Here is a 17,968-nt window from a genome sequence, read left to right on the forward strand (position 1 = left end):
TTTTATCATATCTAAGTCTCGTCCCAGTTCAACCCAGCTATATATATATATATTTTTATTTTTTTTGTGTATTATTAATAGCCTGTCACAAAGCTCCCGTCACAGTGTGATTACATGATTCGGGTGATAATAACATGACGCAGACACCAATTACACATCAGTGCACAATGAAAGTAAAATATTTAAATGTATGGATAGTTATAATTATGTTTCCATTCCTTTTCCCGTTTAGCTGCTGTTAATCTCACTAGCTTGATACATTTATAAAAGCGAAACAACCCCCTTACAGATCTGTCGTTTCAATCATTTTCCGACATGTTTCCAACAAGTGGCCTAATTGGCTACATTATAGTCTCACGCAAGAGGTGCTCATCACCATTATATAATGCCCCATTTACCGCTCTTCTACTGATGATTCAGCAATGCGGTGCCCCTCTGTCCTCCCCAGCTGGAACACCGATTAGTAAACGGTTGCCTGGGCATACAGTATAGAAACTGTGCCTGCTCAACACTAACGCTTCCTATATTTGATTGTAAGCTCTTCGGCGCAGGGATTCCTCTCCTGAAATGTTACTTTTATGTCTGAAGCACTTATTCCCATGATCTGTTATTTGTATTACTTGTTATTTATATAACTGTCACGTATTACTACTGTGAAGCGCTATGTACATTAAGGGCGCTACATAAATAAAGACACAGGACATATGTGGGAACTTAATATAAGGAAAGTCTGGGAGCGCTGCAGGGTGGGGATGTAGGATCCTCACATTACATGTTAGCATGTTGAAATGAGGCCAATTAACAAGGAATGTTGTTCCAAAGGGATATTGTAATTAGACTGCCTATTATAGGAGTATCATAATGCTAATTGCACATTAATCTGGCAGACCCCAGACAACTCCAGTGGCAGGAACTTGTGACACTGTGAGAGCCACTATTTCCCTTGTGCCTCAGGCACTATCATTAGATTGTAAGCTCTTTGGAGCAGTGTCTCATTGCTAGGAAGAGGAGGATGACGAGGACTTTGTTGGCTGGCGAAGGCGGCCAATCAGATGAACGACATTCTCATATAAATGAGAAAAAGAGAGCCGGACAAAAAAATTTATAAACAAAAAACGGTAATCAGTGCACTATATAAGGAGGTTGAGTATAAAATAATCCAGAGTGGGGATACCGAGTAGAGACCCCATCTAACACCCACTGGGAAGCGAACTCTGAGACCATCCGAGCGGACTCTGCGTACATGTACTCTGCCTGGATACGAGAGCACACCAGTGCCCGGAACATGGCCACGATGTTTATTGGGACCTTCCCCTGGGCTGTAGACAAGCTGTGGCTGGACAGACACAGCCTGTCGATCCGGGACCAAGAAATCCGTTCCCCCCACACCCTAATGTAAGTGAAGTCAGTGGATGCCCCGGGAGTTGTTTGCTATAATCTCCCGCAGGGTGGACGCAGAGTACGGGTGTGACTTTGTACCATTCCGGTCCAGAGCCACGAGGGTGCTGTTGAAATCAACCCCTAGCACCACGCACTCATCCACATCGACTGTCTCCAGCTATTCAAACAGCCTGGCAAAGAACTGCATTCTCAAGGGTCCGTTGGCAGGAGCATACACATTCAAGAAACGCCGGACTCTAACATGCAAGAGGGCCTGGAATAATGGCTTTGGCCAGCAGTTGTTCTGGCTGAAGGGACTCTGAGAACAGGGTCACCACCCCACTAGATGACGAAGTGAGGTGGCTGAAGAAGACCCTGCCTTGCCACTTCAGATGCCAGCTGTCTTCAGCCTGCGGAGTGGTATGGGTTTCTTGCAAGAAGCTCACAGAATACCCTCCCTTCCGTAAAAAGGAGAGCACCTGGAACCTGCGAAACCCGTCTCTACAGCCATTTACATTAAGTGTACCTATGCGCAAAGCCAATGATAGTTTATCCTGTGCTTCCCACAGGCGCACACAGGGCTGAATCCTGAGTAGCCTTGTGGGCTCACAACAAGTGGTAAAACTTCCGGGCACGTATATGGTCAAGGCTCCCGGAGTTTTTTGGCCCTGATATATGCCCCATTATTCAAATAGAGGTGTCGGCTTGGAGAGAGTTGGAATCTCAGGGCTAATAAATTCCATATTTTAAGTGTGAAAGCAAATGTCGGTGATAACTTAGATCAGGGGAGCGCAATCATTTTCAATGTGCACTCTGACGGCTTTTCCCCTCTCCGCTACGGTTGGCAGAAGGTTCCACAATTTTTACTATATTTTGTCATGTTTGTGTTTTATTAAATTGGGATTTTTATCAGCAAGACTTACTTTAAGCTTCATTGTTCATGTTCTCTTTGACAAAGCACGGTGTTCCGTGCGAAACGCGTCAGAGTGGCTCTGTTGGCTGTCGGGTGTCAATAAAGCCTTTGCACTTGAGTGATTTGTTCCTGGTCTGATTCCTTTCCGCGTGGAAGTTGCACCGCATCATCTTTTTGGATCAGCAAGACTTACCCTGCTTCTCATTAACCTGTGGGAGAAACGTGGATGTAACATCAGGAACAAGGATTGCATTAGTATCACCACAAAGACCACTTTATGTGTCTGTGCTCACACGGGCCCGTGTGAGTATTTGTATTATTTATTTATATTCCATCCTAACTTGTTCCTTATACCTGGGGTACAGCTTGTGAGCTGCATTTACTGTGGTTTTTGGTAAACCCTTGTGCAGCCCTCAGGTGGTGAGGGATCTCAGCTATCACTCTAGCTGGTCTGTACTCTGATCCAAAGGTATTGTCCCTCCTTGAACGGTGTGTTTGTATCAGTTTTTCATCTTTATCACTTTCTCTATTTATTACACAACTCGGGACGAGTTGTGTCCGGCATCGTGAGAGTGTGAGCCAATTGGAGACAGTGGCGTCTTCCCCATCCCTGGATAGGAGAGGGTTAAGCTGACGCACTAGAAGCCAGCGAAGTAAACCAAGTAATCCTCTGAGTGGACAAGCGGTGTTTACACCGGTTCATCACCAAGCGGCAAAGAGAGATCCGATGTGTATGTGCTCACACAGGCCAGAGTGAGTATTAATTTATTTTCATTGGCTATATTCATCTAGCCCCTGTTAATTTGAACCAATTGCAGTGCATTGACTGTGGTTCAGTAAGACCCTTGTGCATGAATTTGGTATTAGGTAAGTCTGGTTATATAACTAACCAGTCTATCTTTCTATTATTGGTTTTTATTCTGGTGTTACTCATCCGCGCTCCCCTTGTTCTTTGTTTTCTTAGTGGGTGTGTATGAGTGGGTACAGTTAGAAGGTGTATATGAGTGGGTACAGTAGGAGGGTGTGTGTATGGGTGGGTACAGTGGGTAGGTGTGTGTGTGTAACGGGCAGGATGTGTATGAGTGGGTACAGTGGGTGTGTGATGGGCAGGGTGTGTATGAGTGGGTACAGTCAGTAGGTGTGTATGAGTGGGTACAGTAGGAGGGTGTGTATGAGTTGGTACAGTGGGTGTGAATGAGTGGGAAGGGTGTGTATGAATGGGTACAGTAGGAGGGTGTGTATGAGTGGGCAGGGTGTGTATGAGTGGGTACAGTTAGTGTGTGTGTATGAGTGGGTACAGTGGGTGTGTATGAGTGGGCAGGGTGTGTATGAGTTGGTACAGTTAGTGGGTGTGTATGAGTGGGTACAGTAGGAGGGTGTGTGTATGGGTGGGTACAGTTGTGTGACGAGCAGGGTGTGTATGAGTGGGCAGGGTGTGTATGAGTGTGTACAGTGGGTGGTGTGACTGGCAGGGTGTGTATGAGTGGGTACTGTGGGTATGTGTGAGTGGGCAGGGTGTGTATGAGTGGGTACAGTGGGTCTGCGTGACAGGCAGGGTATGTATGAGTGGGTACATTGGGTGTGTATGAGTGAGTACAGTTAGTGGGTGTGCATGAGTGGGTACAGTTAGGTGTGTATGAGTGGGTACAGTCAGTGGATGTGTATGAATAGGTACAATAGGAGGGTGTGTATGAGTGGACAGGGTGTGTATGAGTGGGCAGGGTGTGTATGAGTGGGTACAGTAGAAGGGTGTGTATGAGTGATTACAGTAGGAGGGTATGTGTATGAGAGAGTACAGTTTGGGTGTGACAGTCAGGGTGTGTATGAGTGGGTACAGTGAGTGTATGTGACGGGCAGGGTGGGTATGAGTGGCTACAGTGGGTGTGTGTGACGGGCAGGGTGGGTATGAGTGGCTACAGTGGGTGTCTGACGGGCAGGGTGGGTATGAGTGGGCACAGTGGGTGTGTGTGATGGGCAGGGTGTGTATGAGTGGGTACAGTCAGTGGGTGGGTATGTGTGGGTACAGTAGGTGTGTGAGTGGGCAGGGTGTGTATGAGTGGGTACAGTGGGTGTGTATAAGTGGGTACAGTGGGTTTGTGACGGGCAGGGTGGGTATGAGTGGGTACAGTGGGTGTGTATGAGTGGGTACAGTGGGTGTGTATGAGTGGGTACAGTGGGTGTGTGTGATGGGCAGGGTGTGTGTGAGTGGGTACAGTCAGTGGGTGGCTATGAGTGGGTATAGTGGGTGTGTGACGGGCAGGGTGTGTATGAGTGGACGTATGAGTGGGTACAGTGGGTGTGTGTGATGGGCAGGGTGGGTATGAGTGGGTACAGTGGGTGTGGGTGATGGGCAGGGTGGGTATGAGTGGGTACAGTGGGTGTGTGATGGGCAGGATGGGTATGAGTGGGTACACTGGTGTGTATGAGTGGTTACAGTGGATGAGAGTGACGGGCAGGGTGGGTATGAGTGGGTATAGTGGGTGTGTATGAGTGGGTACAATGGGTGGGTGTGACGAGCAGGGTGTGTATGAGTGGGCGTATGAGTGGGTACAGTGGGTGTGTGTGATGGGCAGGGTATGTATGAGTGGGTACAGTGGGTGGGTTTGACAGGCAGGGTAGGTAAGAGTGGGTACAGTGGGTGTTTATGAGTGGGTACAGTGGGTGTGTATGAGTGGGTACAGTGGGTGTGTGATGGGCAGGGTGTGTATGAGTGAGTACAGTGGGTGGGTGTGACGGGCAGGGTAGGTATGAGTGCGTACAGTGGGTGGGTATGAGTGGGTACAGTGGGTGGGTATGAGTGGGTACAGTGGGTGGGTATGAGTGGGTACAGTGGGTGTGTGCGACGGATATGAGTGGGTACTGTGGGTGTGTGACGGGCAGGGTGGGTATGAGTGGGTACAGTGGGTGGGTATGAGTGGGTACAGTGGGTGTGTGCGACGGATATGAGTGGGTACTGTGGGTGTGTGACGGGCAGGGTGGGTATGAGTGGGTACAGTGGGTGTGTGACGGTGAGGGTGAGGCCTGACACAGCGCTGCCTGCGCTAGGCCGCCGCTACCACCAGGGGGAGCAGGAGCAGGAGGAGGCGCCGCCATAACCGCTGCATGCTGGGAAACAAACCAACATGGGGAGCAGCTCCGGCCTCACCGCGCGATAGCAGGGACTGAGGCTGAGGTAACCACCCCTCCCCCGCCGCCATAGCACAGGCCGCACAGCCCCGCGTCCCTCCCATCACACAGGCCGCACTGCCCTCCTCACCCCGCCATCACACAGGCCGCACTGCCCCCCTCACACAGGCCCGCGTACCCCCCGCCGCCATAACACAGCCCTCCGCCATAACACAGGCCTGCTGAGCCCCCCGTCACCCCATAACACAGCCCCGCTCAGTCCCCCGCCTCCGCCATACCAAAGCCCCGCGGCCCCCGGACGATGTGAGCCGCCGCCTGGCTTCGGAGCGTTACCGCGCCGCCTACCCCCGGATGATGGACCGGAACTACCCGTCTCCCAGCTTCACCGACCCGCTGGCGCAGGCTTCCCCCGCCGCCTGGGCCTACGAGCGGAGCGCGGCCGCTATCAAGCCCAGGTAAGGGTCTACGGGGTCTGGGGGAGGGTTAGGAAAGTCCGGGGATGTGCGGCCTTGTCACTCAAATACTCGGGATTCCCCTCACCCCCCCATCCCGGGGCACCTCGCCCCCCACCCGCCTCTCCGGGCACCTCACCCCCCCCTCCCGGAGTCTGCGCTAGGTGAGTCCGGGGATGTGAGGCCTTGTTACTGGGAGTCCGGGATTACCCTCACCCCCTCCCGGGGCCTGCGCTATGTACTAAGGCCTGGGCCTTCTCCCCCCCTCTCCGGGCTCTCACACGGGGAGCCGCCCCGGGCAGCGCCGCCACTCACCCGGGGGGGGTGTCCCTGCCCTCTCACCCGGGGGGTGTCCCTGCCCTCTCACCCGGGGGGTGTCCCTGCCCTCTCACACGGGGGGTGTCCCTGCCCTCTCACCCGGGGGGGGTGTCCCTGCCCTCTCACCCGGGGGGGGGTGTCCCTGCCCTCTCACCCGGGGGTGGTGTCCCTGCCCTCTCACCCGGGGGGGTGTCCCTGCCCTCTCACCCGGGGGGGGGGGTGTCCCTGCCCTCTCACCCGGGGGGGGTGTCCCTGCCCTCTCACCCGGGGGGGGGTGTCCCTGCCCTCTCACCCGGGGGGGGGGTGTCCCTGCCCTCTCACCCGGGGGGGGGGTGTCCCTGCCCTCTCACCCGGGGGGGGGTGTCCCTGCCCTCTCACCCGGGGGGGGGTGTCCCTGCCCTCTCACCCGGGGGGGGGTGTCCCTGCCCTCTCACCCGGGGGGTTGTCCCTGCCCTCTCACCCGGGGGGTTGTCCCTGCCCTCTCACCCGGGGGGTTGTCCCTGCCCTCTCACCCGGGGGGTTGTCCCTGCCCTCTCACCCGGGGGGGGGGGTGTCCCTGCCCTCTCACCCGGGGGGGGGGTGTCCCTGCCCTCTCACCCGGGGGGGGGGGTGTCCCTGCCCTCTCACCCGGGGGGGGGTGTCCCTGCCCTCTCACCCGGGGGGGGGGTGTCCCTGCCCTCTCACCCGGGGGGGGGGTGTCCCTGCCCTCTCACCCGGGGGGGGGTGTCCCTGCCCTCTCACCCGGGGGGGGGTGTCCCTGCCCTCTCACCCGGGGGGGGGTGTCCCTGCCCTCTCACCCGGGGGGGGGTGTCCCTGCCCTCTCACCCGGGGGGGGGTGTCCCTGCCCTCTCACCCGGCGGGTTGTCCCTGCCCTCTCACCCGGCGGGTGTCCCTGCCCTCTCACCCGGCGGGTGTCCCTGCCCTCTCACCCGGCGGGTGTCCCTGCCCTCTCACCCGGCGGGTGTCCTTGCCCTCACCCCCGACACTCGATCCGGGCGTGGGGAAAAGTGCTTACCGGGGGTAAGGGCACCCTAATTTCTCCGGACTCGGACATTATTATTTTTATTTAACTGTATATTTTGGTAAATGTGTCTGTTTTTTCTGTGGAATTTTTTCCCCTGTGAATGGCTGTGTGACAGTCCTGTTTATTTTACCTCTGGCTGTGTGACAGTCCTGTTTATTTTACCTCTGGCTGTGTGTGACAGTCCTGTTTATTTTACCTCTGGCTGCGTGTGACAGTCCTGTTTATTTTACCTCTGCGTGTGACAGTCCTGTTTATTTTACCTCTGCGTGTGACAGTCCTGTTTATTTTACCTCTGCGTGTGACAGTCCTGTTTATTTTACCTCTGCGTGTGACAGTCCTGTTTATTTTACCTCTGCGTGTGACAGTCCTGTTTATTTTACCTCTGCGTGTGACAGTCCTGTTTATTTTACCTCTGCGTGTGACAGTCCTGTTTATTTTACCTCTGCGTGTGACAGTCCTGTTTTTTTTAGTTGAGTTGCTGAGCAGTGAAAAGCTGATTCTTCTGCAGGGTAACGTTTGTCTTTACAATGACCCCAAAATAACAGCTCGGTTGACACCTGGCACTGCAGGAGTTTGGTGACCACCAGCTCATTTACAAGCCTTGATAAATTTGCCATACATTACAACATCCTATATCTTTAAAGGTTTTTTCAAAAAAATTCTAGTTAAAATATAATTAAATTTACCTTTTTTGACAAATCTGGGTTGATAAAAAAAATTTCTATAGCACTAAACAAACATTTTGACAGTGGGGAAACACAAAGAATTAAAAATACTGTGACTTTCAAATAAAATATGGAGATTGGAGCATCCTTCATATAGGAGGGATAAGGGGTTGTGTGGAAGTCTTGTTGTAACATTTATGCAGTGCTAAAATAGGGCAAAAGGGGTATTTAGAGCATAATAGTTTTCCCCCTTGACAGCTTTAAAAATCAGGTGCAGGCACTTGAGGTTGTATGAAGTTGCAGAATCCCTAATTCTGCGTTGGGCTGCAGTCTGGTAACCAACCAAGAGACAGTCCCTTTGTTTTGTAGCCAGGGTCTCTAAAAATAGCCCAGGTTTGGCAGGCTGAAGTTCAAGAGTTCAGGTCGGTCCCGCAGGAGCTGGGCATGTTGGATGCATTTCTCCCAGAGAACGAAGCGATTTCATCCATCCTAATAAAGCGTGAAAGGGGGATAAGGTGCAGGGAAATCCTTTCCCCCCTGAAGGTGCGGCCAGTCATGTTTCGGAAGCTGGGGGAAATGTCATCCAGAGTTTGAGAGGTCAGAACTCACTGAGTGGTGGAGGCCTCTCCGTCAGCCAACCTACTACATTACTCTTGTTAAGAATGTTTGCATCTCTGTGTGGGATGTATATAGATATATATTACATACGTACACCCACAGAGGACTAAAATACTTCTGGGCCCTGTACTTGTGAAGACAGAAATCTGTGTTACTTCCATCAAAATTAAGAAACAATTTTTATTTGAATAGTTTTTGTGTGAACACATGCATTGCACCTTGGGGTGCGTGGATGTGTGTGTGAAAAAATATATATATTTTGCTGCTGTTGGCATCCTACATTGAATAGAGTTTAAATATAACAGCAGCACCTCTGGAGCAGTTATATTTAGGTATCGTATTCTTAATTTGTATCCGAAAGATGTCCTAGAACATTAGTATTCATAGTTAGATCACCGTTGTAACCAGGCAGATTTCCAGTATTTATTAATTTTGCTCAGTTTGAAACCTCCATGTTTGCTGCTTGTTCTCCCTTTTCAGATCTACTGAGTGTTTCTGGCTTCTTTGCTTGCAACATAAAGAAAATGCCATCCCAATTTTATTTTTATTTTTTCCTTGTTTCCCAATGACACAAGTGGCTGATACAATTTTATCTATCTCAGCTGGAAGATTGAAACAGCAGCCCGTTATTTGGTTGCTGTGCTCTCTGTTTGAGGAAGTACTCATGCTAAATATTTTGCCTTATTCCGTGCATGAGGTTTTTTCTTTTTGAAGTCCTACTGAAATCCCATTCCAAGATCGCACCCGCAAAAGCGTCTCAGAATTATTTCTTCACCTAGCTATCAAAGAAGAGCAGCTTTAGCTTGTGTCCTGTAATATTCTAATATTAGGAGCAATCCATGCAATATCTTATGTGAGCTTGTTTCCCCCCATTTTTTTTGTTAAATCAGCTTTGCATTATTAGATAACTTACTACATTTTTTATTGAGGTGTGTGTGTGTGTGTATATTCACACTCTTTTAATTTCTATAGCAGGTTTTAGCACACTTCCCCAGCAGTGCAAGATGTTTTAACACTTTCTGGTTTGTGATTATTTGTTGCCAATATTCCCAGCAGTTTGAGCTGCAAACTGTAACGATAGATAATGTTACCTTTGTAATATAAGAATACATTAGGCTGGGGCCATGGTACTGTGGAGGCGTACGCACGTTGAGCGAACAGACTGCCTTAAGGCGTTGTTCGCGTCCATGTGGCGCGGGTGCTCAGAAGCAGGAGGGGGCTTGCGTTGCGCAAGAAATCAGTTCAAACTGATTTCTTGGTGCGACAGGCCGTTCACGTGAGCGGTTCCGTGATGCCCCTAGGAACCCCCCCCCCCCCCCCCATGGCCAGGGAAAGCACCCGCTTCATCACAGCCTCCGCACGGGCGAAGGCCTTAAGCTGCGTCCATGCTTAGCGCGAACAAAAGGTGTGCGCCTTTGAGGCAGGCCATAGAGCGCGGGCGACGAGCGATGGTGCTCGCGATCCCAGAGCAGACAATCATTTGATTTGGTCGCGTGACATCCGGGCACGTGCACAGTTCAGCCAATGAGGCGAACCACTCACGTGATGTCACGGGCACACCCCCAGACGTTGAATTAGAGCTGCTCTTGGTCACGTCTCCTCCTCCAGATCCCACAGGCCACAAATTGTCTCTGCGGCAGGCGCGCGTGACGTCACGCATGCGCCTAGCATGGCCTCTGCCTTAGAACCGTTCTATACTGTGTGTGTGTGTGTGCGTGCGTGCGTGCTTGTGTGTAGATTGTGAGTTATGTATTAAATAATATTTTTAAAATAAAAAAAATGTTGTAATTAAAAATTATTTTTATTAACTGACACACACATACACACACATACACACACATACACACATACATACACACATACATACACACACACACACATACACACATACACACATACACACATACACACATACACACACACATACATACATTACTGCGCCGGTAGCGGCACAAACTCATTAATTTCCTCATCTTCTCCCTCGTCGGTCCGCTCCAAGCTCCCTGCCATGCGCGCGGCTCTGTTATAGAATGACTGGCTATCCTCCGCCAACTAAAACTGCTGCACGCACCCGCCCTATAGAACCAGCCTTACACTGGCTGAAGGATTGATTGAAACTGAAAGGTGGCCATTAAGTGAACCCGGGGGATCTTTGATCGATCACAGGAGAATAATTCGATCGGCAGCTTGGGTAATTCATTTTCAATAAAGGTAATCAAACGCTGTATATATTAAAACAATAAAAATCTTTTTAAAGTGCCACACAGACTGCCTCTAAGTCTGGCTTTAAATACAAGATAACATGATAAAAGTGAAAGTCAGACCTTCCCCCGCTACCTGTCCAATTTTAGTTTGACAAGTATTACTAGTACTTCAGGTGAACCCTTTATTTATTTTTTATTTTTTTTTACGCTGAGAAGTGATTTTGAATGAATACGTTTGTCAATTTAGACACCCGTATGTAGAGATTTGCATGTTGAAACAACCTTGGTTTTCAGCTCTGATTGTGTAAGGTATAATGTATTCATTGCTAAGCTTCTTTGCCAGTAATTATCTGATCACACAGCACAAGAGCACCAGTTTTAAAATTGGCCATTTAGAAGCAGAACCGGTTTCTTTATAGCTGATTGCTGGGAGAGCAATATTTATTTTTTGCCCTTTGGCGTAAACTCGGTGAAATCAGGGCAAATAACGCGGCATTATCTAAATCATGAACAGATGTTATTTGCCCTGGGGTTATTGGCGCTGCTCATAAAACAAACAACTATGCAAAAATAATGTCCATACCAGAGCTCATTAGCATAGGGTTTCAGCCAGACCATGAAATGGGGCTTTTGGAAGAGTGGTAACACACTTACCTGTTATTAGTCATACCCAAGCCTTTCCGAACTCCGGATTCATTCTTCGCTCTACTTTTTTTGTAGTTTTTAAAAAGCGCATAGGCGCTGGGTTCTGTGTTTGACCCTGGAATAGAGACTCTGCCTACTAGGGCTGGGACCCGCGGCGCGGGCGGCCGCGTGAGCGTTCCCCACCAGCAGGGGAATCCTTCTGAGCCGGTCCCAGTCCACCCTCGCTGCACGGCTCACTACGCGCTGTGACGCGTCAGCCGGCAGGGGATGCAAGAGAATTTTGATCCCGAGCGGTGGCGCGTCACGTGGTGCGCTGATGAGCCTATCAACGGCGGGAGCTGTCAGACAGCTTCCTACATAAGGTAGTGTGTGTGTGTGTGTGTGTGTGTGTGTGTCAGCGTGTGTGAGGAGGGCATTTGTGGGGGAAGGGAGCGGGAGCTTCTTAACTTCCAGCAGCCCGCAGCAGCTCCCTCCCGCAGCCCGGGAGCCCGTGGAGGGAGGGGGGGGGGGAGTAGCGGGTCCCTCCGCTCAAACCATGCCCCCACTCCTGCCCGGCTCCCTACAGACCGCATATTGCGGTCTGTGCCTGTCAGCGCGCCGCCTGTCTACAGTGCAGGCGCGCTGACTGAGGGAGCCTTAGCCTTACTTTTGTCCTATTTCAATGTCTGAATTTGAGTGCTGGCTCAATAAATGAGTTTGGATATGCTAAATCTGTTGTGCCCTATGTTCCTTTGTTCATATATCCAGGACTGACTGCAGGCTTTCGTTCTAACACTGGAGCACCGGTAACTGTATCTATTTTTTCTATTTTGAGGTGTGCAGCATTTCTCTCTTATTGTCTGAATTTGAGTGCCCCCAGGATTATTTGACTTAAATAACATAATTTTTTAACATTACACTACTCGGGACGCTTGGTTATTCTTATTATGCCAGCGGCTCGTCTGCATTTAATGTTCCCTAATGTTATACTGCTAGGTTTTTAACGTGACATTGCATTTCTTTTCATTTTTTTCAGCGAGTACCGCCTTACCCTTCATGTAACGTAAATGGCCAAATGGAGTTCAGTGAGTCTGAGTTCTCTGAAGCAATGAAAAAATTGGTTAAATTACTGCCCGCATTTCTAATCTCCATTGAGAGAAGCTGTATAATGAGACATTCTTGGAGTATTATTTTCCCTAATCGGATATCGTGCAGCACTGGCTGAGCATGTTACACATCTAAATTAATAAAATAAAAAAAATCTATTGCAAGGGCGGGCAACAGGTCAGGTTTTAAGAATATCCCTGCTTCAGCACAGGTGGTGCAGTCAAATTGAGACACTTGTACTGAAGCAGGGATATCCTTAACCTGACCTGTTGGTGGCACTTGAGGACTGGGGTTGCTCGCCCCTGATTTCTATTGGATTATTGGGCTCAAATAAATATCCAAATAGCGATGGTGCCGCGTATTGTTTGCTGTCTGTATAATGACAAATAGGGCTATAGCATAAAAGGACTAGGTGAGGCCTAAGCATGTTTATTGAATGGGGAAACATGTTTCTGTCCCCCAAAATAATATCCGAATGTGCACATTGGTTGGCCTCACATGGTAGATTGGCATCATAAATCATTTTTCGGAAAATTGGCAAGGTATGTTTTGTATCTGTAGCTATTGTTTTATTAGGCTGCTCATGAATAAAAAACAAAATCCTTTTTAGAAGAAAAACATTGATTTCTTAAGTAGGTCTAGTGGAAGCAGTTTCTCTTAACATTTTTTTTTTGTGTGCGCACATTAAAAATAGCCTTAATATCTAATGTCCTCATCATTGCCAAGAATAATCCGCGTCGTTTTCCCGTTTGGGCAGTTTTTCTATTCATGCCACTGGCCATACCAACATAAAGATCCTTAATCTTGTCTTGCTTTCTCAACCCCCCCCCCCCCTCAAAAAAGCATGTCCAGCTCTTTATTTTATTAAATTACATTAGTTAATTATTAATCTCAAGCTTCTGAAGTAGTCTATAGACTGCTCCCGAACACTTAATATTTCAAATGGTTCTCCTGCACAATTGACTTTTTTTTTTATTTTTAAGCAATCCATGCAGACTGCTGCTTTTTAAAAAGCAAAAGTTGTGTATCCCTGAGCATGTGAGTTTGTGTTCAAAATATAGGAACAAAATATTGCGTTGTCCTGATGTGTAAATTAATCTAACAATGCATTCGGACTCTAATAGGAAGTCAAATAATGTACAGTATGTATTGTACCAAGTTCATTCTGTTTTATGTTGTGAAAGTCCTTAGCAGATTATTTTGCCTTGGCTTTAATAACATTTCTGAAGAATGTTAGCATTGGAATAAAAGGTATCAGCAACCTTCAATTAAATGCACACAACGTGCATGGTTACAACTGTCTAGCCCTTCTGCTTTTGTTAATTTGTGTTCAGGCTTTTAAACCTGTTAAGCCTATATTTTTTTTCTAAAAGGCTACAGCAGGTGGTTTTTTAATATCTCTCTATTGATTTAAAGGGTAATGGGCAATAATAGTGCATTCACTTTTTAATCAATAAATAATTTGTAAACGGAATGCCTCCTTGCTGAAAGTTAGAAGCTAATCTTCATCGTAACTACTGGCAGCAATTCTGATGCTGGTTATGTAGATTTAATAATCACTAAATTTGGAGGGGAGAGACGCTGGTGCCGTACATACAGATGTATCCAGGCTTACGTTCTTGATTGGCAGTAATCTGAAAACCAATTCCCTGGCCAGCCCTGCTTCACTTCAATGCAGTTTACCCACAATTGTGCTATCGCCCAACACACCCTTCAATTGCAACATCATGCAACGCTGAAGCTTCTATTAACTAGCATTACGAGTGAGCAGTTATTGCCAATTATTTCAAGCCTTTGCCCTGATGAGCAGTTTAAACTTTACACACAAGGAATTGTTGTACAGTGTGTATTAAATCAGGAACAGAATGCACCAGTAAGTAGATTTTGTTTTTCACTGTTAATTCCAGATGTTGGTCATGAAAAAGTGGAAACATTTTAGTGTGTGTGTGTGTATTAGATATTAGACAAAGGTGCTATAGAAGCATGTTAAACCCAAGATTATTGATTCAGAAATTACATCACAGCGTGTAATTAACAATGTACAAATATTGTCTTGTAGAAGTTTTAAATGTGGAATGGCAAAAAATGAAGTTAGCAAGCCCTGTAACTTCTATTACGACTTAATACAATGTTTCATATACACACATTTTTTTAATGTTATTATTTTTAGTAACAACTAACTCAAAATAACAGAAGCACATACATGATCGTATGATGATACCTAACTCGGATGAGAATGCTGTCAACATGCAAAGTAAAAAAGTTCCTGCAAAGCGCATAATGATTTGACATATTTTTAGGACTCTTCCAAAAACATTTGAATGCATTATTTCTATATAAGTTGCAGTACACACCTTGCCATTCCTTTATAGCCAACATGGCTCAGAAAGTTACTGCTGCTTTACTGAATCCAAGACCAAAGTGCGCTTTGTGTGTCCTGATTAAGACTGGAAGGTTGAATACACGTTTTTCTTGAAGACTGGCCGTGCACGGTGTTCTTTTGCCTTGCATCCTTCTTTCCAGCGATGGACTATTTGAGGACCTGGGGTTTGTAGTCCTGGTCAAGACTCAAAAGGTGTTTTTCGCACAGGTTTTTTTTTTTTAAATAAAAAATGTTCCCTATGAAATTGACCCGTGATAAACTGCAGGTTCCTCTAAAACAGGGGTGGCTAACTCCAGTTCTCAAGAGCAACCAACAGGTCAGGTTTTAAAGCTGTCCCTGCTTCCGCACTAGTGGCTGTCCCCTGTGCTGAAGCAGGGATATCCGCAAAACCTGTCCTGTGTGTGGCTCTTGAGGACTGGCGTTGGCCAGTCCTGCTCTAGCATTACATTAAAGCTAGTTATAATTTTTAGCCCCATGGTGCTGAAACGTGCACGACAATGTGCACTCCTTGGCAGAGCAATGCTTAATTATGATGTGAAGGGTTTTATTCATTGAGACATTTTGATTCTTTCTGATTTGCATTGTCTGCAGTCAATGTTCGATATCGCCGGTCTGCTGGTTAAATAAGTGTATGTATTTCTAGTGATTGAAAGGTCACGGGTTTGAGAATTAATTGCTGCCATGTCAACACTTCTCTACTAGTCGCTAATTTCTCAGAGGGTTTTTTTTTCTTCCCTTCAAAAAAAAAATATAGATATATATATATACTGTATATATATATATATATACTGTATATATATATGTATATATATATATATGTATATATATATATATATATATATATATGTATATATATATATATATATATATATATATATATATATATAAAAAAATTATATATATATATATTTTTTTTATTCTATAAATTAGAAATAACTTTGAATGTTTCAATAAACATTTCAAGCAGTAATTATCTAGTGTGCTTATTATATTATTTGATTTCCAATCCATTTGCATTAATTATCAGTCTAAAACTGACCTGCCTAAATGAGACTCAATGTCTCAATGGTTCCCCTTTGCACTGAATAATGTTTCTACAAGAGCAGTCTGTTCTAAAAATGGTGTTCTATTGCGTCATGTGCTCCAAATGTGGATGGTAGCACAACTCCTGAGTGCCTTGTTGTTTTAACATTTACAGATTGATCTATGTATTGTCTTTTGGTGCATTGGTTATCAATTATTAGTGGGATGGGGGGGTGCCTTGGGTTAATTTGTATACAATGTATTTATAAATGTCTGTCAATCCTATTTCCCTGGCACCATACCCAGGTTTCCTGTACTGTAGTTTGTGGGTGACTCAAGGGGGGAGAAATTGGTGTGCAGGGGTCAGCAAAATGTGTGTTGGTTAATTATTATTATTTATTTATTGGCTGTTGTATACATGATGGAAATCAGAGGTTGGCTTTATAATATTTGTTTTAGAGGTGACGAATGAGATGGTTTTTTTTATCACATGCTCGTTATGAAAAATTACAACTAGCGATCATTTTAACGAAGTCATGCTTGGATCAACTGTCTTGGCCCTTATTTTAAACAGCTGGGCCCCTGTTTGTCCTGTTACTCTTTGTGCTTTCATATGCCAAAACTAAACACGTCTATGTAATCGTGGCAGAAACCCCGATTTTGTCTTTGTTTTTGATCACTTTGCAGAACAGGGGCTCAGATTGCAGCCATGAAATGAAGGGATCACCTGAAAACAATAATGCGCTTTGTGCTGAAATATAATCCGTTGAGTTTGCAGTGGTTATGTTAATGCTCAGGAATCTCTCTTTATATGGATTTGAGAAATAAATGCAGTGTCAGAAGCTTTGCATATATACCGTATTGATATAGTGCTGTTTTTTTTCCCCTTAAAATTTCCTTCCGAAACCTGGACTCGTATTATATGCGCAGCCTAACACCTTTTTTATTTTTCATGTAGAACACCTTCAAAACTTTAGGGTCGTATTATGTGCGAGGCCGGACTATATTCGGGCCAATACGGTAGATCTCTTTAATCTACCCTTAAAACCACAATTAGAAATAAAATACCTCCATCCTAAATCTTCAACATTGCGGCTGCTAGCTAAGCATTGCGATCTGATCACTGCACCCTCCAGCAGTAAATCTATTTGTAACAATTGTGACTTTTAAATTAATAGTTTAATTTTTTTACACAAAGCACTTTACCTGCAACGTGTAATCGGTGAGTGATGCTCCGTTTAAGAATGAAAGGCATTTTGATTTCTTTTTTAAATCAATGTATGTATAATTTTATTTATATAGTGTACACCGTGCTTTACAAAATGACAATACAAGGTAAATAAAGTACAGACAATGGGAATATAAGAAGCAATTAAATAACAGAAGGCCATATGAGGCCCTTCCCCGAATAGCTTGGTCTGTCACCTACACTGGCTCTTGTCTTTTGTATGTCGATTCCTAGTCTGCTTTTTGTTTTTGTTTTCTTTTAAGGTCTATAGTTAAAAAAAAAATATATATATATATATATAAATAAAAAAAATACAAATAACAGGTATTTTTCTGTTAAAGTAAATAATTTTCTGAACTTATTATGGAATTCATATTGCATGCTGAACAATATTAGTCCTGTAAAGTTTAAGATTAAGGAGTTAAAGTATTTATTTTAAGATTATACCCTTAAGGCGTATTAATCAAATTAAAATCACTCTATCTGCAGTGGGTGGGCCTTTTAAATATCTGTGGACTTGTTAAAATTTGTGCGCGTGTGTTGCCCCGCCCGCTGAAAAAGGTAATCTGCTAGCATAACAACGCAGAGAAACAAAGACATTGTAGTAACGTTTATGGTTGGTTCTTTAGAGTTGAGAATTACTGTTCCTGTGTGCCTTATGGATTTACTTAAAGCCAGTCTGATCCAGTTGCTATAATTGTCCTGTCAAAAGTAGTCATTTTCTTGTAATGGTCTGTACATGTGCTGGTGAGATGCAGTACGAAGTATAACCGCATTTATTAAGTCCTTAAAATAAGTGCGTCCAGTTTTAAGTTGATATCTGTACATCTATTACAAATCCTGTAAACCGGTTAGCTTTGCAGTGGCTTGTCTGTGACAACGTTTTGTGTTTTTGTTTTGTGC

The 17,968-nt window shown here is 46.0% G+C and overlaps 1 protein-coding gene across 1 annotated transcript in view; it reads left to right on the plus strand.

The window, feature by feature from the left end:
• The first annotated feature begins 5,367 nt into the window (after nt 1-5,367).
• QSER1 (glutamine and serine rich 1) overlaps nt 5,368-17,968 on the plus strand; it is a 50,051-nt gene continuing 37,450 nt past the window's right edge. Inside the window, 1 exon segment of the mRNA XM_075567362.1 lies at nt 5,368-5,874. Coding sequence (XP_075423477.1) covers nt 5,771-5,874 — 104 coding nt within the window. The 5' untranslated portion in view covers nt 5,368-5,770.

This window comes from Ascaphus truei, chromosome 12 (assembly GCF_040206685.1).
Source record: "Ascaphus truei isolate aAscTru1 chromosome 12, aAscTru1.hap1, whole genome shotgun sequence".
Classification (NCBI taxonomy): Eukaryota; Metazoa; Chordata; class Amphibia; order Anura; family Ascaphidae; genus Ascaphus; species Ascaphus truei.